This window comes from Anabrus simplex, chromosome 2 (assembly GCF_040414725.1).
Source record: "Anabrus simplex isolate iqAnaSimp1 chromosome 2, ASM4041472v1, whole genome shotgun sequence".
NCBI classification, from domain to species: Eukaryota; Metazoa; Arthropoda; class Insecta; order Orthoptera; family Tettigoniidae; genus Anabrus; species Anabrus simplex.
In genome coordinates, this window is record NC_090266.1 from 815151363 (window position 1) to 815177631 (window position 26269).

Consider the following 26269-nt stretch of genomic DNA (forward strand, 5'->3'; position numbering starts at 1 on the left):
GATCTCCATTTATTATGTTTTAAAATACTTCTTGGATATTACCTCAAGAAAACTGAGTGCTGTAAACTGCTTTGAGCATAATATTCTCCTCGTGCCGGCTTTTGAACGATTAGTAATTTTCTAAAATGAAGTGAAGCGTTATGAAATTTGCGTAAAGAAACATGTCAAATGCATAGTTAGTGGTAAATGAAAATAGAGTAATTTTCTAATTACCATTATTCAAGGTGAATTGGTTTGCCTTGATTATGTAATTTAAAACTAAAGGTATTCGCCTACGGCGACTCAAAACTAGGTGAGGTTCCACAAGAGCATGAGGGTCCTGGTTATCATTAATCTTTTTAATTTTTTATGCCATCCTATATTTAATTTTATCTTGAAACTCATGCTTGGGTGGGTTTGATTTTCATTTGTTTATTTTTGCTTGTTTGACCTTTGTTGTTATCTTATTATGTGATTGGTCGTTTAGCTTGTTTTAGGATGTGTTTTGGTTGCTATGACGACGAGTGATTGTTTTTGAATGTAGGCGTGGGCCTGTTGATTTTCATAAGTTGATCATGCAGCTACTTACTGTATTTAAGTATTTTAATTTTGTGAAGCTTTGCCAATCTTTTTTTCCTCTTTCAAGTTAATATTTATTTTCTACTTTCTTGATAGTTTTCCTTAAAGCTATTCATGTTCCTGAAGATAAGGTTGTGGAGCAGGAATATTGTGCTCTTGTGCAGGCTCACTTAGATAGACCTCACTGAACTGTTCATTATTAATTATTGGTTCCAAGGTTACCGTTTTTACTTTTGCAAGTTAGTTCAAGTATAAATTTGATTAATTCATTACAATTTTCAATTAACTGATTTGAATTTAATTTATTGGACGGTGACCATTTTGATTAATTATGTGTTACTTTTCTTGAATTAAGACCTTGTTTTTTGAAATTTGCATACAGACAGAACATACTCTTGTGCTATATACAGTATATATTCATTGTACATATTTTATACAGTACTGAACAGAATAGGTGGACATTCTCATCCTTGTTAACAGTGAATTCCCCTCTCCAGTTGACTCTTTCATGACACCAGAGTAGGCACGCTTAGCGGTGTTGTGGTGTCAGTGGTAGCACATACTCGTTGGCAGGGCAAGATTGTATTCTAGAATGAATGTTGCAAACACTGTTCACCACTAACCTCAGTACAGACTGCCTGCAAACTCAAAACAGAGTGCGCACATATAGGCTTCCTGAGCAGCATTTGATTGCTGATGTCCATGACAAATGAATCACAAACATAACTACCTCTCAGTATGCACGTATTATACCCTGTTGCCACTGAACAAAGTCCTTGAGGATACTGCATGCTTTTTTTCTGGCAGTTTAAGTTACCAGCACATTTGTAAACCAGTATTCTATGGAATAATAAGGAATGTTAGAAATAAAATTGGAAAGTATGAAATGCAAATTCCTTCTCACATTTTCTAGGCATTTCTCATAGAATGACAGAATCAATCGGGCAAAGTGTTCTAAAAGTGTTCCATGTTAGTTTGCAACAAATAGTTCATTTTGTCATATAAAATGACTCTTGAGGATTCATGTGCACTTAATGATTCCTAAATGGCTTATGATAAACTTAAAACTCCTTGAGGATTTCTGCATATGAAATCACTGGTATTTTAACCTTTACACCCCAGCAAATTAAGGGCGAACATGTGGCCTTGGGGACAAGAGCCTAGGGCAACTAGCTATGCCTGATGTATGGGATGCTATTTGCTCACTGCTATCTTGTTCACTTTGTTCACGTTGTTAAGACATGACAGGTTGTCTATTTAAAAAAGATGTGTATAGTGTAGGCAAATATCTTTGTGTATATACAGCGTGTCTCAGGAGGAGTAGTCAACAATCAGGGATATGACAGGAATGATCATCTGAAGCAAAAACTTCATTTGGACATGTGCCCTATTCCGAATGATTTCACAGATAGAACACCTTTTTTTTTTTTTGGGCTAGTGGCACACACGTATGAATCTTACCCAACAAACCTCATTGATGTTTAATTCTAGTCCATCCTACCTCGTAGCTTTCAACATATTTGCTCGGGATGTCTTTCTGCCATTAAACTAGCCTGCTGAATGCGATGCGCAGTTGTCCAGGGTGTGTTGTGAGTGAAGTAGTGCGAGGGATCTAGAGTGTATCAGAGAGAAACATCAGTTAAGTTTGTTTGTACATGCACTGTTTAAAATACCACACATCTAAACTAATGAAGAATATGCAGATATGGTGTATGATTACGGCTTCTGTGATGGTAATGCTCCTGCTGTTGTTGAGGAGTACCATCAGTGCTTTCCGACACATAAAATTCCAGATCATAGAGTATTTACCAGAGTTCTCAGCACAATGCGTGAAACAGATATTCTTCCAAATTCCCATTTTTCTTCTGAACGTGTAGTTCAACAACCTGCGCAGGAACTGCAGCACATTTTTGAAATGGTGCAGCATAGTCCTACTACCAGCACACAGCAACTTTCTGTAAATATCAATGTCACATGAACACGTGTACGGCGAACATTACATGCTGAAAAATTGTATCCATTTCAAAACGTCAAAGAGGTTGGGTGGGTAAGACACAAACATGTGCCACTAGCCCAGAAACAAATGTACATTAAATACGTCCTATCTCAGAAACCATTCAGAATAGGGCATATGTCCATATGAGGTTTTTTGCTTCAAATGATCATGCCTGTATTATCTCTGAATATTGACCATTCCTCCTGGGATTTATCAATTCACATTCATTCAAAGCTTCCCATCCTTCCTTTAGATCTGTGGCTTTGGACATTGCATTTGAAGAGTTAAATCATTCACGTATTCATTTTCTTCAAAGTCACTACCCTATAGGAGGATAACAGCTTCATCCACAGAATACATTTTCTCATGCATTATGAAATATAGCACCACAATTTGTTGAACCTACCTATAGGAAGCGTAATAAATTGATGCTGAACAGCAATTATGCAGCATAATGATGAATACAAAGGATTTTTGCATCTTGAATTATTGGTATTTTTTAAGAATCATTTTACAGTTTGCTCTGATATGCAATATGCAGATATGCAATGGTGGAATAGGAAAGGGCTAGGAGTGGGAAGTGGGAAGGAATTGTGCATGACCTTGATTAAATTACAGCCCCAGCATTTGCCTGGTGTGGAAAATGACAAACCAACCACCGAAAACAAATTCAGGGCTGCCAACAGTGGTGTTCGAACCTACTCTCTCCCGAATGCAAGCTCACACTTGCATGACCCTGAACACATGGCCAACTTGTTCTATGTTACTATTTTTAAAACAGCTTTTGAAAACATAAGATTTTTTTAGTACAAAGCCAATTTTCTATAGGACTGCATAAGTAATTAAAATGTACTTCAAATTAGTTTAGTTAGGCCACTAATATTTTATTAACTGCTCAAAATCAAGATATCCTTCTTTTCAAAATATGATTGTTTTATTTTCATATTTAAGCATTCCATAACAAGTTTTGGCATTCTTCATAAAGTCTATGTTAATATGCACAATGTCTGGAAGAAATATGGAATATACCGTGTAAGTTGGCCATGCAGTTAGAGGCGCGCGGCTGTGAGCTTGCATCCGGGAGATAGTGGGTTCGAATCCCACTGTCAGCAGCCCTGAAGATTGTTTCCCGTGATTTCCCATTTTCACACCAGGCAAATGCTGTACCTTAATTAAGGCCACAGCCGCTTCCTTCCAACTCCTAGGCTTTTCCTATCCCATCGTCGCCATAAGACCTATCTGTGTTGGTGCGACATAAAGCCACTAGCAAAAAAGATAAATATATATAGAATATGATAAAAGAAAAAGAGAATTTTACACTTTGACAAAAATTACCAGGTATTCTTTACAGTTCTTAATTATTCTATATAATGCCCGCTTTTATACTTCATTGGCAACATGTATGCTATACTATAATTCACTTACTTATCAAAATATCATGTAAATCTGATGCCATGTCTCTGTTGTTCTTCCTGTCACGACCTCCATGGTTAGATCCAATATTTCCTCCACCATCATTCTGAACAAAGTCTGGTCTTTGTGGTACTTCACTAGCAGAGAAATCCACATCAACATGTGCAGAGGCAGCAGCAAGAGGACCACTTCCACCAGCCTTTCCCACTCCACTCCCAGCTCTTCGAAGTGGACTTCGACATTCTTCAGCCATGAGTAGAGCTACTCTTAACAAGTCACCTCTTCCTTCTCCTACTGCTATTACTCGAGGATGAGAAGATGCAACCATCGGAGCAAAAGCTACAACCTCAGGATCCAAACTGTCGACCAAGAGGTAGTAATCAGAAGCTGCAACCTGACGTAGTGGTGTATGAGAATCATCAGAGAACTCCAAATCTATGTCTAACAGCCCCTCCTATGGAAGAGAAGAACAAAAGATGGAATTGTATTCATTTCAGCATATTTTTACATATAGATCAGTGTCTTAACAATTATTCAGTATATGATACAAAATGGAACATCAACTTGAACAAATGTTATGAAATCCTCACTCCCCTACTGGACTTATCAAACAAGATAAGCAGTTTATGCAGATGTTACCAGAAAGCAATAATGTAAATATGTGTAATTTGGTAATGAGTAGGGTACAAATAATTATGTACTAAAAAACAGTAAAATATGTACGTTTATATTAAGGTCTTAAAATATGAAGTGAAAACATTGAAAAAGTAAGAAATATGTAATGTACAAATGACATTCTTGTCCTATTTTCTTGCATATTACCTCAAAGCAAAGAATGGAAGTGTTACAGTAAAGTTACAGTAACAAGTTACAAATTATGGACCACAATATTACCATATTTCTCCGAATCCAAGACGCTCCCACTTTCTCCTTCAAAAATATTACATCAGGCTTAAAAAGTGCTTTGTGAAATCATATGAAGGCCTTTCTTGTACAGTATGCATTTTTAGACTATCTTTGTCTTCAGGCCAATGCTGAACATTGGCTTTAGTTATGCCTACTTTCCTGTGGCTGCACAATTATTCTTTATTTCCACGTGTTTCATAACCATTAAGTTAAGATTGGCATCATAATATCGAAGAGAACCCATTGAAAATTTGCTGGCAATGACTGTTCCATATCTCTACAATACGACGATCCATCAGGAAAATAATCCTGCTGTATATAAAACTGTTACTTTTACTAAGCGTCAGGTACAATTGGCTGCCGCTAGATGCAAGTCTCACTTGCCGGCTTCGGCCGACTTCAGCGGCTAGCGATGTATAAAGAAGACACGAACGTTGAAGATCAACGAGTTTATTGCGCCATTGTAAGGCCACTTCGCCCTTACGTTCTTCAAGCATATACCTCACAATTTAATCTTTGACTTCTTTACAGCGTCCTTGCTGTGGGCCACTGAATGCATTTTTGTAAATTATGCATTTTTAAGCTATCTTTGTCTTCATGTTAACGCAGAGCATTGGCTTTAGTTATGCCGTATTTTCTTGCGGCTGCACAATTATTAATCATTTTCATGTGTTTAACAACCATTAACTTAGAAATGGCACATTAATATCGACGAGAACCTGTTGAAAATTTGCCATCAATTCTTGTTCCATGTGTCTTTACAATACAATGATCCATGAAAATATTCCTGCTGTTTCTAACACTGTTAATTTTACTAAGTGTCAGGTACCTACAGTAGACACATTATAACTCTGCCACTGAGTAGACATGATCTTTCTAAGAATTCGAAGACTCGCATGTTTTGATGCCATTCTGTGGATTTGAGAAACATTTTTGTAGAGTCTAATACAGTCTAATACAGGGACATTTTTTTATCTATTCAGGGGATTGTTGTTCACCTGATTGCTCGTGCTGCAAGGCTGTCTCCTGCCAAGTAGAATGTCACCCTCCCTTCACTATTTCCCAAGAACCAGTGACATTACGCAGAGCCACTGTACAACTGGTTGCCACGGCTAGTGATGTAGCCTACAAGCCTAATAAGGATGCAGATGTTAAAGGTCGAGTTTTATGTGCGCACAAGGGGGGGGGGGGTGAAGGGAAGCAGCATGGTTACCGTGGTAGCTGCCAGTGGTGTTCATTAATGTTAGGTCACGAATGCAAGACGACCATTCATTTTTCACTAGATTTTGAGAAAAACCGTTGTTTTTGATTTGAGAAATATGGTATTTTACTAGTCTTCCACGTTGCAATCTCCACAACTACAAGGAACAAATATGTATTTCAAATTGTCAAATATGAAACTTCTCCTGTTATGACATAACAAGACTTTGTATTGACTAAATGACCATTCATCCATGTCGCATGAAGTAATTGGGGCATTTGGAGCATATTTATATTTGCACACACTATCTGCCGTGTACTCAAATTCAGAGGCATCAACACTGCCTTCTCTTCACTCTCTGTCAATGCTAAATAATACTAAAACCTGGGCTTTTCTCCAAACTTGAAGAGAGCTGCATGTCATATGAATACCACCCTACACCTAACTTAACTCTTTTAAAACCTTTGATTATTACGTTTAACTAGCCGCAACCCATCAAGACCTGATGGTCAATGGGGTAAATATTTATTGAAGGATTTCCTTATATACGACATTCCTTGTACTTTATCCTTTTTTACACTTTTCTTGACGTCACGGCGACACAGGTAGGTCTTATGGTGACGATGGGATAGGAAATGGCTAGAAGGAAGTGACCGTAGCCTTAATTAAGGTACAGCCAATTGCCTGGTGTGAAAATGGGAAACCATGGAAAACAGTCTTCAGAGCTGCCGACAGTGGGGTTCAAATCCACTATCTCCCAAATGCAAGCTGATAGCTACGTGACTCAAACCACGTAGCCACTTGCTCGGTGCACTCCTTGTACAATCACCTCTTGGCACTATTGCAACTTTAAAATATCGCTCTCTTGACTTTAAAACATGTAACTGGCCATGGCTGAAAACTGGCTGAGGCAGATGGAGACCTACAAGTCCCTTGAGGTTTATTGATTGTGATACGAAGTGCCAAGTGAATTGAAAATTGATGCCCCTTGAAAGAAAATGGAAGTGTTTTATCGGATGTTGTTAAGTCAATTCGAGGGATTCCACTCTGTCCAGCTTTATCTCCACTTTATCTCCACTTATTATTTCCAAATCTAAATAATTTTTGTACATACTTCTTAGAATTAGGCCTTCATCTGGTTCCATTTAGGAGTCATTGGGAAGCATTCCAATTTCTAAGGAGCATAACTATGGCTCCAATTTTTAGAATAAGAATATGTGGAGGCAAACCATTAATTCAAAGGAATTCAAGAATTATGCAGGAAAATTAAGTAGCTAGCTTTCATTTTCAGTTTCAATCTGTTGACGCTAGTGTGTGGTTTTGAACTATTGGGTATAAGTCCAACAACCTTCAAATTCATTAAGTATGGCAACTTTTGAGAAAATGATGTAATCTCTCGCAGAAGTGAATGTTTTGCTATAAATTTCAATTACAATATCATCATGTGCTAAAATTCTAGCTTGTAGCTCAATAACATTTGATCTGTCACCATCTACGGAGGGGTAGTCGCCATTACCAATTTCTTGCAAAAAATCAGCAAATTCCATTTTTATGTGGTTTTGAATGCATATTTTTATTTAAGAAGCATGTTTTGAAGTGCGGTCAAAGAAGAGACTATTTAATACAATTATAAATAAATAATTGTTTGGCGATAAGAATGTAGCAAAGAACAAGAACAATAATTTTTGCACCAGAAGGACTGGAATGACATTACCTATGATCAGAGGCACCTGTTGTGGTAAAAACTTCTGCTCAATTTCGTCATTTATTAAAGGTTATTTCGGTATGTTTTTCCCTATTTTTTTGTCAATGATTTCACTAAATTTCATTTTCTTTTCTCAGCAACAAAAATCTAAAAGTTAGTTGATAGCAAATTTGCAATAAAATATCATATTTTATTTTTGCATATGTGTAAGAAAAATGAGAGTTATGCTTCTTCTAGGAATGCACATTACACATATCAGAGCTTGGATGTTTCAAAAATTTCATCCTGCCACTTTAACAAGCAGGGCCTAGCCTACCCTATGTATATAATTTGCACATTAATTTGTAAAAGACAGCGATACCATGAGTTCCATAGTGCTGGGAGTCAGAGCTGTTCTTCTGTCAGATATTTTATTACACTACATTCAAAATAAATTCTCGCTGTCATGATTACTTACTGCAGCTTCCACAAAGTGCCCATATTCTGATTTCAGGGAAAGAAGAATGGCAATCACGATTTAGCAATCACGATAATATCTTTACCTGCTGTAATTACAGTACAATCTAGATCCCTAAACATTGTGTATGTTCAAGATATTCTGATGCTGAAAGTACTCGTACGATGATAATTTGCTTTATTAGATGAAATACTTCATTTTCTAAATCACCTCTCATTATGCTTATTGGATCAAAGAGTTATTCCACATAATTTCGTCAATAATTTCGTGATTTTCCTTAAAAGGTGAAGTGTTTCACATTTTGAGCCGAATTTATAAAATTTCGTAAACATTTTGTGATTTCGCTGTTTGCTAAAAACAGGTGCCTCTACCTATGATATATTTTAGAAGACAATTCACACACTTTAATGAATGACTATTTGCCATTGGGGCTTTTATCCCACATTGAGCCATGATAATCCAAAAACATCAGCTGTTTTGAGATTTAATTTTAATCCACACACTGAACTCTCATTTAAATTTAGAGGAATTTTGAATGTAATGTCCACTGTTTAACTGCTGTGAAGCAAACCAGCGACTGTTCCTGTCCATGAAGTACAGCTGACCAGTAAGGCTGGCCATGCATGTCTACTCTCTTCCACCTCCCCTACCGTGCCACCTGCTCAGTGCTCTCAGAGTTCAGGCGGTCTTGAATACTGGAGAGCATACTGACCATTGAGAATGCCACATTTTTCTTCAATAATTTAAAAATATGAGGCATGAAACTTTTATGCTTTTAAAGACCAAACCAAACCAAAACCCATGGCACTACAGCCCTTGAAGGGCCTTGGCCTACCAAGCGACCACTGCTCAGCCTGAAGGCGTGCAGATTACGAGGTGTCGTGTGGTCAGCACGACGAATCCTCTCGGCCGTTATTCTTGGCTTTCCAGACCAGGGCCGCTATCTCACCATCAGATAGCTCCTCAATTCTAATCACGCAGGCTGAGTGGACCTCGAACCAGCCCTCAGGTTCAGGTAAAAATCCCTGACCTGGCCGGGAATCGAACCCAGAGCCTCCAGGTAAGAGGCAGGCACTCTACCCCTACACCGTGGGGGCGGCTGCTTTTAAAGACACTCTGCTAATATGCAGGCCAAGAGCTTTTGTTAGAATGCTTTACAATATCAGCCACTTCAGCCGTTCTCTCAAAATCAGCCTAGTGTTTTAAATATATAGATAACTAGCTGTCATCTGCGGCTTCACTCACGTGAATTTCAAAACATGATAAAAGTAATCATTCCTCTGTACTGTGTGAAGACATTACTGAATATCCCTAAAGTATGAAAACTCACCAAAATTTGAGTTTCTTTTACCCCAGAACCTCTTTGTAAACCACATTTATGGTATTGCCCTTTTGGGGCTAAGATAATTAGGCTACTGGGAGAGCTAACCCTGGAACATGCAACTTGAGAAACAATCCTCTCTCAAGTTGAAAAAAAAAAAAAAAAAAAAAAAAAAAAAAAAAAAAAAAAAGAAAAAAAAAAAAAAAAAAAAAAAGATACATATTAGTTTTATTTTTAAAGAAGATTCCAAATACCTATTTCCATGTCTGTAACAGCTTCAGAATTCAAACCGTTTATCAGTCCTTTCCTGCCCACCAACTAAGTGGATTTTCTGAAAACAAAAAATTGTGTTTCTTCATTTTTAAAGGAGTTTCCAAATACCAGTTTTCACATCTGTAACATTTTCAGTTTCTGAGGTATAAGTATCCTCGTAAAATGAATTCAACTCCTTTTTCACTTCTTTTCAACCCCGTTAAGTGGCTTTTCAGAAAAGAGATTCCAAATACCAATTTTCACATCTGTAAAATGGTAAGTTTATGAGATATACTGTAGATATACTCATTTTAAAAATTCAATCCCTTTTTCAATTATTTTCAACGCCTTCAGCAGATTTTCTGAAAACAAATAAATGGGTGTTTCTTTATTTTCCAAGGAGATCCCAAGTACCAATTTTCACGTCTCTAATATCTTCATTTACTAAGATGAGTATCCTCATAAAAAGAATTCAACTCCTTCTTCACTTCTTTCCAAACCACTCCCCTCCTCCCCCTAAGTGTATTTTCCAAAAACAAAAAATATGTGCTTCTGTATTTTTAAAGGAGATTCCACATACATATTTCACATCTTTAAACTCTTAAGTTTTTGAGATATAGATATACCCATTTTAAAAATTCATCCCCCTTTTCACCGCTTTAGTGATGGAATATCTAAAAAATTCTTCCTTTGTGAGCACCTACACTGTAATGTAAATGTGTTCCCAAAATTTCATTTCTTTATGTCCAGCAGTTTTGGCTCAGAAATGATGAGTCAGTCAGTCAGTCAGTTAGTCAGTCAGTCAGTCAGTCAGTCAGTCAGTCAGTCAGTCAGTCAGTCAGTCAAGACATGTTATTTATATACAGTATATGCCTTGGGTCACAGTGGTCCCAGGATCGATTCCCGGCAGGGTCGGGAATTTTAACCATAATTGATTAATTTTGCTGCCACGGGGGCTGGGCGTTTGTGTCGTCTTCATCATCATTTCATCCTCATTACGACATGCAGGTTGCCTACGGACATCAAAACAAAAGACCTGCATCTGGCGAGCCAAACTTGCCCTTGGACACTCCCGGCACTAAAAGCCATACGCCATTTCATTTTCATTTATATAATAAATGATTTATTAAATGTTAAGTATGACTAACATATGATTTCCCTGTAAATATGTATTGTAAATTTGTATAAACTCAAAATCTATTCAGTCAAAAACTGTAGAAAGCTCTGTAATATTCATATATTTGAATATCATTCTGATACATATGTAGATTTCTGGAAACTTACCATAATGTTTTATTATCCAGATAAAGGTTGGAACATCAGGAATTTTGTAGACTTCGTCACTGTAGATTATTGTATTGTAATAGAACATTCGTGCTCAGTCTATACCGTTATGTGAGTATAATGGTGTGTCAGTGCGCATCCAGTCTACTGCAGTGACGTAATGCCGGTAGCAAAGCAGGAAAGGTGGTAATATTTCTCGTGCTGTAAAGAGAGCGCATCGCTCAAAATTGACTTATTTAGGATTAGACAAACAATCGAGAGACCACTAATATGTTACCATAGTCAGTTTATTATTATGTCATTCATATTCCAAGTATTTTACTCTTACATTTATATAATGAATGCCTTGTACATAAGCATTATAGCTCTAGCAGTTCGTAAGTTTTGACATTTTCTTCAACGTTTTTCTCTGTTTAACTGTTTCAAGCGAATATAAGATCTTGTGCACACTAAGATTAAAATAACTTCTTGAGGAATTTTCACTGCTGGCGGCAATTGCTTCCTGGTTCTCTCTGTTATTTTGTCAAATATGTAGGTTTCCCCACAAAGGTAGTTACCGTGTAGGTCATTAAATTCTTTCTCCAGTATATTTGTAACTATCAGTAACACGTCACTGGGACTCATTAAATTTCCTCTTGAGACCATTGGAACCAGTATGTCTGTTTGTTTGTAGCTTCTGGCTGCTGAACAATTGTACATAAACAGGAATACTTGTTGCAAAACTTCTGAATAATATAGCCAACACTGTATTTCAAGCCTTCCTGATTAATTGTTTCTTTTGATAGCAAAACTTCAAAAGCTTCAAACATATTTACTTGTCCTGGAGTCATATTAAAATATGTCATATCCACCTCATTTACTGTCTGATTTTCAGACTGAGCGAAAATAGTAGCATTGATTTCCTCTTCTTTGTAATTCTGTCTGTTAACATCAACCATGCTTTTGCTTAGCTGAGGTAACATAGTTTGTGTAAAGTGATGATCATTGTCATTGTAAATTATAACAATTATGTAGTGGCTTAATCAAACACGATTCGCTGCTGTCCACTGTGTTCTTATTCTGAGTAAACACACCAGCAGTATATTTACCCATAATATACCACCTTAATCTATGTTTGAAGTCCAAGGGACTTCGATGATCATAAGGACCTCCCATTCGCCTTATATATGAATATGTTATTATATACTCCAAGCTCAGGTAGGGCCTACTGATCCATTTCTATCAGGGACACATTGTTAAGTAAGATTCATTCCTGGAAGGGTACCAGAGACTTATGCTTTCCAACAGTTATTGCTAACACTTGTTCTGTCACCTTGCTGTGCTTAAAAGAGCAATCTGATTTGTCAAATCTGTGCCAAAAGCATTAACACTGGAATGGACTCCAAATTTCACCCACGAATTGAAAAGATCAAACCAGTCACTGAACAACTGTACCAGGAGAACAACTCGTTTCCAGTCAATGTCTGGCATCAAGCCGTGGCGGCCACAATATTCTATTGTTTTTGAGACTGTCCTAGACAATAACTGAGCAACAGGTCATACCTTTTGTCTCTGAGATGACATGTCTAAATGGTACCTAGTAAATTCTCAGTGGTAACCGCATCCAGTTTTAAATTACGGCTGTTTTAATTCCAGTAATTTTCAGTGGTAACCGCATCCAGTTTTAAATTATGGCTGTTTTAATTCCAGTAATTTAGTAGTGTTGTCTTAAAGGGATTTCAAAGCACGTCGTAGCAAAACGAAGTGAGAAGACTTGACCTAAAAAAGAGCAATCTGATTTGTCAAATCTGTGCCAAAAGCATTAACACTGGAATGGACTCCAAATTTCACCCACGAATTGAAAAGATCAAACCAGTCACTGAACAACTGTACCAGGAGAACAACTCGTTTCCAGTCAATGTCTGGCATCAAGCCGTGGCGGCCACAATATTCTATTGTTTTCGAGACTGTCCTAGACAATAACTGAGCAACAGGTCATACCTTTTGTCTCTGAGATCCAGACATGTCTAAATGGTACCTAGTAAATTCTCAGTGGTAACCGCATCCAGTTTTAAATTACGGCTGTTTTAATTCCAGTAATTTAGTAGTGTTGTCTTAAAGGGATTTCAAAGCACGTCGTAGCAAAACGAAGTGAGAAGACTTGACCTAAAGCAAGAATAAACTTTTATAATACAGCATGTACTGAAAAACGACAATAATAATTTATCATATTTTATAAATTCGTACTATGTTTCAAACTAAATTTGTCATTGCGCCAATATAGGGCCTATGTTTTCCCACAGTCTGGCAAGGTCTTCATTTTTCGTGAACGAAAATGACTTTATGTATGACCCTTTAGTTCTCCTGTAGTAGCTTAAACATCCTGTTACTGCACAGCCCGGCATTCTCAAATAAGAATAATAACAGAGCTTCAAATGATATCAGAAGACAGCGGATTTGGACAAATGCCTATTTTTCCTTAACATAATGAGTCACCTTTTAAATTTACATGTTTCATGAACATTTAGGTCTATTTAAAGCAGTTTTATAATGTCCATTTTGATGTTAGCACCTATTTTCCATTCTAAGTCTATTTCAGTGCCAATTTTCCAGTTTGACTAATTTTTACTTTGTTAGATTTGAATTTCAGTTTTAATTTTGATATTTTACACTATTCATAATAATGGTCTACTGTGCCATTATTTTTAAAGAACATGTAACTTAAAGGTCAACTATGATTCTTACGAGCCTGTACAAAACACTGCAAGGAGAGTTAGAAACCCCTTCCTCCTTCCCAAATTTGGCAAGCCCAGCAATTTGTGACATAATCTGAAAGTCCCAATCTCTTTATCTTTATAAATATAACCTTCTCAAATCTTGGAATTTCATCTTTCACTAGAACAACAGCTGCACATCTGGTATGTGTGTACTGTTGGTCTTTAGAGCTTGACATGTTCACTTGAAGAAAATGTAATGCCAAAAATAAAAAAATCTAAAGTATCATTAATTCGACAGTGGCTCCTTGAATTACCTGATTACTCGACAGAGTTTTAATGTTTTCTTGATCGCTGCTCAGTTATATATATCTGCCTATTATTCATTTTAGTGCCTAAATATAGCAGTTATGGAGCCTATTTTAGGCACCTAAAACATTACCTTTTAGAGCCTAGACTCTCGCTGTCTATTTATCAGTATCACACGAAAATGACACAGCGGCAAGCTATGTGGCCGTGGGAGCCAGTTTCTCGCAGTGCTCCCCGCGTGACATCACCTGCGCAGAAGGAAAGCGCTTTCATCTCTCTTACTGACACACCATTATGCTCACATCACGATCTATACGAGAATACCCCAATCGACCAGCCGGTCGATAGATTGTTCGGATGCGTTCCATACAGCCTGTGCAAGAACATTTCTAGAAGTTGGAGATTTCTAGACTGTTTGTCAAATGGTATACATATCGAGCTGACAGGCCGAGAGACCAGTGAGTCGGGTAGTTAGTCTTGGCTTGTTATGGTGTAGTGAATACTCAGTGTGAGGACTTGTTGATATCTGTACCTGATGAATCAACTGTGCGATGGTGAAATGAATGATCAGTGTGAGAACTTGTTGATATCTCTACTTGTCAGAATTGACAGTAAATTGCTTCAGTGTGTTTCTGTTAACTCTTATGCACCTGTTAGCGGACTGATACGCGCTGGAGCGGCTGGGCCAGACGTCCACAAGCGGCCTGATACGCTGGGGTGCAAGGTCGCATACTGGAGACTTTTGTGACTTCTGTTGGCTTTTCTGGAAACATTTCTACTTGAAATCTGTTCTTGCTGTCTCAAAGTGTCACCAGAATGCTCTGGTATGCTTCTTTGGCAAAGAGAATTGATTTTAAAATATCGATCGAGAAATTGGTATTCTATTGTTGACAAGATGGCTGAGAAGAAAGTTGCTTGCTCGCGCAATATGCTCAGTAACAGCAAAATTCAAAGCTTACTTGATGTGTTAGGCTTTGATTTCAGAAGTGATAGTGAGGAAGGAGTTATTAGTGATCCTGTGCATGCTATATTGAATGATTCAAGCGAAAGTGAAAGTGATTTTAGTGAAAATGATGAGCAAACTGTTAAATGGAATTGTGTGCCTGGATAGAATTCTCCAATTATTCACAACGTTTCTGGAGCAAGTGGAATGAATCCTGGTAGTGGTATACGTAGAAATGTAAGTGGAGATTTCATCCAGAAGTACTTAGATGATAACATTGTACAGTTCATAGCAGACGAAACTAATAGGTATGCCAGTGCTGATCCCAACTTTTCTCAGACTAACTCAAATGAAATACATGTATCCAGGGTGAACAAAAATGCCGCACTTGGAGGTCAGCATGCGATTCCTCATCCCATTGTAAGACAAAAGTTTCTAAAGCCAAATCGGATCTGGTGCTGTTGGAAAACAAGTCAAAAACGAGAAGCTGGCAACACTGTTACATCCTGCTGCGCATCGGAATGTAATAGAGAAATGTGCATCATCCCGCTCTACCGTACCCGCCGTCATAGCTCACTGAGTAGACGGCTGGGTTAAACCCACATGCACCATGGAGCTACGGCTCGAATCTACGTCAGGTTGTTTTTCTTTTTTTGTTCTTTTGTGTGTGTAACATCGAGTCCTAGTTCCAGTCATGTAACTGCGTTTGTAAGCATGACATCCTGTTGTCACATGACAGTGTGATCCATTCAACTGAATGCATGAGTCGACTAACCACGCAGTGCACAACCATAACTGGTCCTGTCAAGTGCATGTAGGGCAGCTTCCTGATGGAGTACATAAACAGTGAATACACTGATATGCTTTTAGTGTTGGGTGCATCCCATAACCAAGCTTCTGCTGCTGCTTGTGAGTATGCAGCATGGTACCCTCAGAAGCGCCATCCCGATAAGAATGTTTTCGTCGCCTTGAGCAACGCCTGTGGGAAACCAGTAATCTTCGTCCATGAGTAGTGGACAGAGGTTGTCCTTGGACTAGACGTACTCCACAAACAGAGGACGACATTCTTGAAGCCGTTCACCAATCACCTCGGCGAAGTGTCCGTAGTATTGCAAGGCAGTTCGAGGTATCTCAAACACTGGTTGTTGATGTGTTGCACAACGAAAAACTGCATCCATATCATTACACTTTAACTCAACACCAGCAGCCAGAAGACCGCATTCAATGAGTACAGTTCTGTGAATGGCTTTTGCAACAAGTTGAAGATAACAAACATTTTATAAAGAATGTGATTTGGATTGACGAATGTAGCTTCACACAGGAAGGTATTTTCAACCATCACAACAGTCATTATTGTCTGACCACAACCCACATGTCATCCAAGAACGTGGCTTTTAGGCACGCTTTGGCATAAACCTGTGGGCTGGAATCGTGGGAGGAGTGCTTTTAGGCCCTTACCTATTGCCGGACAAGTTGAACGCACCCCGCTATCATATGTTTCTTGGAAAAACTTTGCCTGACACTTTAGAAAACGTTCCACTTGGTGTTCGGCGACAGCTGTGGTTTCAGCATGATGGTGCACCGCCACACTTTGGAATGGCTGTTCGTAACTGGTTAAATGAAGTGTTTCCAGAGAAATGGATTGGTCGTGGCGGTCCAATCTTCTGGCCTCCACGTTCCCTGGACCTTAATCCACTAGATTTTTATTTGTGGGGACACTTAAAGGAACATGTTTATATTACTCCACCCATGGATGTACAAGACCTAATAGCTCGCGTGCATGCTACATCGGCAATGGTGGATGCAGGTGTGTTGCATAGGGTCCAGTAAAGTATGCTCCAGCGAGTGGCAAAGTGTTTGCAAATGCAAGGTGATCGCTTTGAACATCTGCTGTGAAGTGAACATTGCTCATAAGTGTACGTACTGGCTCTGTGAAGATAAGACTGGACGTCACACGTACACTATGGAATTATTGTGCATAGCATAATGGGCAATCCAGTTTAGCCTACCTACTGTACTGTACACTTGTGTTTCCTTGTATTGCATTGGATAGAGACGATGTTACTGTATTCACTATTATGTTCTATGTATTGGCTTTTATTTGTGCCATGGACGAAACAAAGTGGTCATTTATGTCTGTAAGAAGTTCATATTATGTTTGAATGTTTAAATAAATGTAACTATAATGGTAAGACAGAACATAGTGTATTGCATAGTGGGCGTGTACATTGGATACCATTGGATACATTAACTGAAAAGAAATTGACGCCAACGCGACTCAAACATAGGCGCGCCTGTACAACCGGCATTTATGGCATTACCTTGTCTCACTGAGCTAATGAGACAGCTCCAGCAGAGCACCAAGTTCATGCGACCTGTGCTTGGCCCACACTGCATGCCGTTATAGTGTTACCAGAGCATCGTCGGACTAGGTCTTGCAAGATAAACTTCTGTCATGAATTTCAACGAGGAACCGCATGCCAACCTCCACGTGCGGCATTTTTTGTTCACCGTGAATACTTCTCTTTGTATTCTAATGGGACTGGTACAAAAAACCAACAATTCATAGTTACTGGTGCAATGATGTAAGTGCTAATATACCCTATTTTAGAACTGTCCTGCCTCACAGCAGATTTCTCAACTGAGTAAATATTTACATCTGGCTAATGAAAAATTTAAGTTTTCAAAGGGATTTTTATGTGTTATATTCCTGTATTGTTCTGTTTTTTGTGTCATGAGCAATAGTGTAGAATTTCTTAATAATATAAAACAGGTCCCGTGATAATATATGCAGTCGATCACCCACCAAACTGTTTAAACCGAAAGTTTGCAACACCAAGGTAGCATACTAAAAAGTTGGCGGATTCCTAGCAATGTCAGTGCACAGGGCAGGTAGATGCATATGGGTTATTTTATTTTATTTTTTTTTTCTAGTTGCTTTACGTCGCACCGACTCAGGTAGGTCTTATGGCGACGATGGGACAGGATAGGGCTAGGAGTGGGAAGGAATCGGCCGTGGCCTTAATTAAGGTACAGCCCCAGCATTTGCTTGGTGTGAAAATGGGAAACCACGGAAAACCATTTTCAGGGCTGCCGATAGTGGGGTTCGAACCTACTATCTCCCGAATACTGGATACTGGCCGCAATTAAGCGACTGCAGCTATCGAGCTCGGTCATATGGGTTAATAGTGTTGCAATGTTGCTTATAATTGTGTATAAAAATGTAGTTGTTAAAGTGATCTGAGTGGGGGCTGTGTGTTACACAGAAAAGACTCAATGACAATAAAGTCATTTTTTAATTAAGAAGTGAAGGTATCTCGTGTGATATTCATTTACACCAAATAAAATCACACTGAGAACGACATGCAGCTCTAACTGACAACAACACCAAGGCTGGCTGAGTGTTTTGAAGAAGATGTCTCCAAAAATTTAATAGCAAGGCATAAATGTGAAAAGTTGCAATGGCTATAGGCAGTATCATTCTTAAGCTATACATTGTTAAACATTTCCTTACCGGGCGAGTTGACCGTGTGGTTAGAGTTGCGTAGCTGTGAGCTTGCATCGGCAAGATAGTGGGTTCGAATCCCACTGTCGGCATCCCTGAAGATGGTTTTCCGTCCTTTCCCATTTTCACACCAGGCAAATGCTGGGGCTGTACCTTAATTAAGGCCACAGCTGCTTCTTTCCCACTCCTAGACCTTCCCTATCCCATCGTTGCTATAAAACCTATCTGTGTCGGAGTGACATAAAGCAAATGGCAAAAACATTTCCTTGACTGTTTCTATAGAAACTGCACCTTGAGAATCAAAATGCTGCAGACCTTGTTTCACAGAACCTAACTTCTTCGCGTACTAGCCTACAGCATCAATCAACATCCTGCACCTCATTAAAAATGTCTAAAGGGGAAGCAGGATCTCAGGAAAAAGTTCTTTGAACCTATGAACTCTGGTATGAGTCTTGAAGAATACTTCCTTTGCATTTGAAATTAGTGAGTTGTGTACTGATTGGAGTACTGTATGCATGCCACCGTGGGATCAGTGTGTGGAACAGTTGGTGTGGGTAAATAGAGCAGTGTTAATTGCCATTGTACTGAGGAGTACCAAAGTGCTCATTAGCACTGTTGAATTGTTGCTGTTGTGACCACTGTGTAGTCATCAATGTTGAGTTGAGTAGTTGAGTAGTTGTTGAGTAGTTCACTGTGAGGGGTGGCCCGTGAATTGACTATGTTGACTGTGGGAGTGGTGTCGAGCTAAGGAACAGTAGTTGTGTGTTGTGGTGGTAAGAAGTCCTGTGTTCGTATCTGTCTGCATGCATTTGATGTGCAGTGTGACTATCGTGTGGGACAAAGTGAAAGTAAGGTGAGCTTTCAATCAAGATTCACAGAAGGTTGCCCGTTCAGGCAAAGATTGCCCAGCTGAAGTCCTGCTGTGAGAGACTTGTAAATAGCTAGCAATTAGTGGAGTGTGACTATTTATTGTTGAATATAATTGAGTTTTTACTATTTGGGTCATCTTGAATTACATTATATCGATAAAATGGACAGCGTTTTATTCAGTAGCAAATGTGCTGTCAGAAGTTTGACATATTTTAAACGGTGTGAATCAGCAAACCAGATACTGTATGTTTTGACTACCACTGGAAGCATTCCAGAACATCTGTGAATGGTGGGTACACAGACATATAAATCATTCAGTCTCTTCTTGTGGTAATTTACTACATGCTTACTGAAGTCAGAAGCCACACAAAAATGGATGTAAAAAGGCAAAAAGAGGATGGTGCATAAAATAAAGATGGTCAGAAAAAGATAGCAGAAAGCCAGGAAATTATGACAAAAGTTTGGAAGAAGGCTATAAGAAGATAGTAGAAAGCCAGGAGAGGATGATAAAATGGGTAATGACCAGAAAAAGGTGGGAGACAGCCAGAAGTAGATGAATGATGACCAGGAAAGGATTGAGGACAGCCAGAAGAAGTCAGAAGATGACTGGAAGGAGATGGTAGAAAGCTGAAAGATGGAGATGGAAGCTCAGAAGAAGGTAGAAGATGGAGAGATAAAGGTAAAGGTGGGCCTCTACAAGATGAAGCATGTTCCACAGGTCGACGCTCTGTCCTGAAGACCTTGTCCAGAAGACCTCAAGTTCTGCTTCAAGAGAGAAGGAGAACATGAAGTTTCCTTCCAAAGGACCAGAGTGAAGTTGAAGGGAAACTGGTGCTGTGACACCTGGATGAAAGAGCAGAGGGACGATGAGGACATCAGACTGCTGACCAAGTGGAAGAGTAGGCCTACCTATGTTCTGAAGCCTGGATGGACACATGTCAGTAATCTCATTCCCAAAACTAAGTCATACTGCTTGCAATAGGATTCGCTGGTGACCAGGGATGGGTTGCGGAAGCATGTCTGGGAAAGCAGCGACAGGAAGACTTTTCGCGAGCAGGTGATTGTCCCATTACGTAGGATGGCAGAAGTCTTGAAGAAAGTTCATGGTGGAGCTTTGAATGGACACCCCAGAACAAAGAAAACCCTGGAGAAAGTTCAAGAGAGTTTCTACTGGGTGTGATACTGAGCAGTCATGGAAGACATCTACATAAAATGCAACAAGTGTGCTACCAGCACAGGACCAAGGTGGAGACATAAAGGCGGAATGTAAATGCACAATGAGAGTATGTCCCTGGAGAGAGTGGCAATTGATGTGGCCGGACCATACCCCACCAGTGCCACAGAAAATTGCTATAAACTCATTGTCACTGGCTACTTCACGAAGTGGCTGGAGGAATCTACAGTGGCGGAAACCCTCATCAAAGTAATCATCAGCAGATACAGCGTACCATTAGAGCTACATTCTGACCAAGGATGAACTTTGAGTCTGAAGTCTTCGATAGCCTGCCCAGTTTGCTGGGTATCTGGAAAATCAGGACCACACCTCTACATCCCCAATCAGGCGGAATAGTGGAAAGTTTCAATAGGACTGTTGAAAATCACCTGTGAATCATCACAAAGAACCAGAGGGACTGGGATCATCATCTTCCCCTATTACTCTTGGCGTACCGGTATGCAATTCACGAGACCAGTGGATGCACACCAGCAAGGATACTGTTTAGAAGAGAACTATGCCTCGTGTTGGATTTAGAATTTGGCTAACCTTAAGAACAACCCACCCATACTGACCAGTACTGCCTGGATCTGTCAAGAAAACAAAAGGATGTACACGCCACTGTCCAGAAGAGACTGAGCATAGAGAGCGACCGAATGAAGGCACGATACCACCAATGAGCGGACGCTACAGGATATTATGAAAATGACCTGGTGTGACTGTATAACCCCATAAGGAAGAGAGGCTTGTCCTTCCCCAAGCTCCAGAGAGTGTGGGGAGGCCTTTAAGTTTTCTAGAGAGAATTATTTATGTCATCAGTTGCACATAACGGAGGCTGAGAAGCAAAACAAAGGTGGTGCATCTGGACTGATGGGTGCCTTACCAGGGGAGGTAATTGATCAAGACAACCTCTGAAAAGGGGGCATTGTTACATGATCAAACTTCCATCAACCCTGTCGTAACCCCCTTCTGTATTTTCTGGAAGGGATTAGTGAGTCAGAATGAAGACCTCTCAGCCAGTCTGGAGGGTATAGCTGGCCTCTTCTTGTATTGCACTTTCTTCTGGTTCCACCATGGGCTTTCTGAATGGGAAATGAGAACTTTCCCTCTCTAGCCATTTTGCAAAGATTCCAGTATTTCATCCCTCAAAATAAAAATACAATGCTACTACGAAAGATTAATGTTATAGAGTTGGGTAGATGGACTGGGACAGCAGTAGTGTTAGCAGTCATTAGTGTCACATCAGAGTCAGAGTACCATTGGGTACTGAGCGGAGTACTGAGAGGAGTTCTCTGTATGTACCGGTGTGGAACAGTTTGTAGGAGTAGTTGAAGTAGTGTTAATAGTCGTAGTTGTAAGGGGTGTTCATTAACACTGTTGAGTTTTTGCTGTTATATGACCACTGTGCAGTCATCAATGCTGAGTAATTCACCGCTAGGAGTGGGCACGTTAATTGACTGTGTTGACTGTGTAAGTGGCAGGCTTTCTCTGAAGGTGAGCCAAGGAACAGTCATCGTGTGTCATAGTGGTCAGAAGCCTTGTGTTCCTATCTCTCTGCATGTAGCTGCTGTAGAGGGTGACTGGACTTGTGACACAAAGTAAAATTAGGGTGAGCTGTCAATCAGTAGGCCTGTTTATGCAAGGCTGCCCATACAATTAAGGACTGCTTAGCTGGAGTCCTGCTGTTGGGCAGCAATTAGTGGAGTGTGGTCATTTATGGTTGAATATAATTGTATGTGTATATATATACAGTGTGACTCAGCAGCCCCTTCCAATAATGTTTGCTGCAGTCTAACTAACGTGCACATGGTCATAGGGGTGCTATTCTCGTGCAGGCGTACTGTATGGTACTAATGTTCAGTGAGCATATTTAGCACATGATTTTGAACCCTAGCGAAATGTTATATCATCCGTTCGCAAAACATGATGCCTTGAAATCATTTAGCAACATTATTTTACCATATAACTATGTTAATGTGTCGTGCCTTATGACCGGGTGTAACAAAGAGGGAAAGCAATGCATAAAACTAGGTAACAAAGCAGTAATTAATGTCTTAAACACCATGGATGGTGTATGTACTCTGCTCTCATCGTACTACCAGCATGATTCCAGCAGTGTAGCGCAGCGGATGTGGTTAGGCGTTCACCTAGCAATCAACGGAATGTGTCAGCGGCTGTTTGAATCCTGCATCGTTCAAATATTTTTGCATTGGTATGATGTTTGAAGAATAATTAGCACAGTTACGCAAAGATGTTGATTTTCTGAAACAATGCATTTTATTCGACTTAACACCAAATTTTTTAAGAAGTAATAAAAAGAAACATCAGATTTCACCACAAACTACCAAAACACAAAATAAAACTAATAAAATTTGGTTGAGAGACGAAATTAGATTTTTGTACAAGAAGAAGTCAGTTCTAAATCACAAATTATATGAGACTCACCTTGCAGTGACAAAATTACTTTCTAATGAGCATTGGACACTTAACAAGTTGAAAATTAAAATTTTCACGAACTAACCAACAAACAACAAACCTTAGAGAAAAACTGAATAAATTAAAAACTCTAAACTTCATACTAATCAGATCAGACACAATAGTAGAGCTTTGGACCATTGCAAACAATTCCATCGGTTACAAGATATTAGAATCATTCCGTATTGACGGTTTTCACTTTACAATGGCGAAAAATGAAAGTATCCTCCTATTCAATACATCATATATTCCGTCATTAGACGGAGTAAACAAGTTCAGACATGTTTCGGCTCGTTTGAGCCATCTTCAGTGAAAAAATTAGGGGGGTTGGAATAATTATTTACATAATATGAGTTGAAAAAATGCTAAAAAACATAATGAAAGCATAAATGAAAAAACAAACAAAAGAGAGCCTAGACGGAAACAAAATAGCACAAATATACAATATTTACATCAATATGCAGAGCAAAACAACTTATTGCGACAAAATTCAGTGAAACAGGTGTTAATTTGAAATAATAATTGATACTAAAAACTGCGTTAACCTAAGAAACAAGGGAATGAGAAAACAAATGATGCAGATGGAAATGAATAATAGTAGCACATGCTGGGGTTGTGGACCTCATAGTTTACAAATTATTAGTTTATAAAAACGACAAAACAGTTTGAAATCGCTGTCAAAATCCTAGTGGAAACCCATCACATCAAAATGGTCAGGAGGAGAGCGGGAGCAAACATTTTGAGAGAAACCAAGCCTGAATTAACCTGCAGGCGAAAAGCCTGTGATAAGGAGAAAAAACACCTTAAATTTAAGGCTTCAGAAATAGCAGCATTCTTAATATCTTCTCAATCTAGCAGTCCCTTTCTTCATTATTGTTTCATAATGTTGGCTGGTGTTTTGCCTTATTATAGAGGGGTCGGAAGGGCCGCATATAAAAATATGAGAAGCTGTGTTAGGTAGAAGACAGATGCATAGTAAATTGCAGTAATCTAGTGGAAACCGTCAATGAAGTTCTAATCTGTAATGGAAAAAATGAGGTTGTATGAGAAACATGGGTTGATAAGTAAAAAGTGTGGAATGGTTGTGAAGAAAGCTTAAACTTACGGTGTGCAGTAGGTGGTTGTCCTCTCTAGTGGCCTGGCTTTCCAACCTAGCAAACACAGCCAACCAACAATAAACTCGATCACGCGACCGAGACCGTCACTTTAAGAAGGCCACACCATTCGAGTTTTAGAAGTCAGCGAGTAAACTAACATCCTCTTGAAACATTCATTCCTTATATTTGCCAAACAAACCCACCTCCATCTCTCCAACTCAACATCCCCTCCCTTCCTCAAACCAGCCCTGCACCCCCCTTCCCCCTCCGCTCCTTCCAACCTAACAAACACAGCCAACCAACAATAGACTCGATCACGCGACCGAGACCGTCACTTTAAGAAGGCCACACCATTCGAGCTTTAGAAGTCAGCGTGTAAACTAACATCCTCTTGAAACATTCATTCTTTATATTTGCCAAACAAACCCACCTCCATCTCTCCAACTCAACACCCCTCCCTTCCTCAAACCAGCCCTGTACATCCCCTTCCCCCTCCGCTCCTTCCATCCTAGCAGACACAGCCGAACCAACAATAGACTCGATCACGCGAACGAGACCGTTACTTTGAGAAAGCCAGGCCACTAGAGAGGACAACCACCTACTGCACACCGTAAGTTTAAGCTTTCTTCACAACCATTCCACACTTTTTACTTATCAACCCATGTTTCTCATACAACCTCATTTTTTCCATTACAGATTAGAACTTCATTGACGGTTTCCACTAGATTACTGCAATTTACTATGCATCTGTCTTCTACCTAACACAGCTTCTCATATTTTTATATGCGGCCCTTCCAACCCCTCTATAATAAGGCAAAACACCAGCCAACATTATGAAACAATAATGAAGAAAGGGACCGCTAGATTGAGAAGATATTAAGAATGCTGCTATTTCTGAAGCCTTAAATTTAAGGTGTTTTTTCTCCTTATCACAGGCTTTTCGCCTGCAGGTTAATTCAGGCTTGGTTTCTCTCAAAATGTTTGCTCCCGCTCTCCTCCTGACCATTTTGATGTGATGGGTTTCCACTAGGATTTTGACAGCGATTTCAAACTGTTTTGTCGTTTTTATAAACTAATAATTTGTAAACTATGAGGTCCACAACCCCAGCATGTGCTACTATTATTCATTTCCATCTGCATCATTTGTTTTCTCATTCCCTTGTTTCTTAGGTTAACGCAGTTTTTAGTATCAATTATTATTTCAAATTAACACCTGTTTCACTGAATTTTGTCGCAATAAGTTGTTTTGCTCTGCATATTGATGTAAATATTGTATATTTGTGCTATTTTGTTTCCGTCTAGGCTCTCTTTTGTTTGTTTTTTCATTTATGCTTTCATTATGTTTTTTAGCATTTTTTCAACTCATATTATGTAAATAATTATTCCAACCCCCCTAATTTTTTCACTGAAGATGGCTCAAATGAGCCGAAACATGTCTGAACTTGTTTACTCCGTCTAATGACGGAATATATGATGTATTGAATAGGAGGATACTTTCATTTTTCGCCATTGTAAAGCAATTCCATCGGCCCGTCATAAACTTAACCAAGACATCCTTAAGTGAAAACAAACATTCAATCCTAGCTAAAGGACCCAAGCACAATTGGCCTAATTTGAATACACTCAATTTAGCTACTGCAATGATCACAGAGTTAGAGCTAGCCATTACAAAAATGCCGATAGACGCACAAGACGAATTGAGATTTGAAGAAAAAAGAAGTTGCATAACATCCTCTCTTGTAATAATTTATCCAAACCTTCCCTTAACATCAATAATAAGAAATTATTAGTTGAACAAAAATGTATACACGCCCTAAAAAGGAAAATAAAAGATAACGATCTCATCACAACCAAAGCCGATAAAGGCAACATAACAGTGATTATCAATAAAAATGAATATATTAGTAAAACAACCAAATTTTTTAAAGATAACTCTTTTTCTGTAATTAAAAAAGATCCCACACAAAATGTTCAAAAACTCTTAACCAAACTTTGAAAAACACATCATTTCTATTTACCGAACAAGAGAGAGCTAAACTTATTAGTATGAATCTAGGTCTTCCTACTGCTA

General features: G+C 39.0%; 1 protein-coding gene across 1 annotated transcript in view; it reads right to left on the reverse strand.

Moving 5' to 3' along the window:
• The window catches only part of dtn (transmembrane protein 132C dtn), an 877664-nt gene that overhangs the window by 71585 nt on the left and 779810 nt on the right, over window positions 1-26269 (reverse strand). Inside the window, exon 10 of the mRNA XM_068226042.1 lies at window positions 3980-4421. Coding sequence (XP_068082143.1) covers window positions 3980-4421 — 442 coding nt within the window. The remainder of the gene's footprint in view (window positions 1-3979; window positions 4422-26269) is intronic.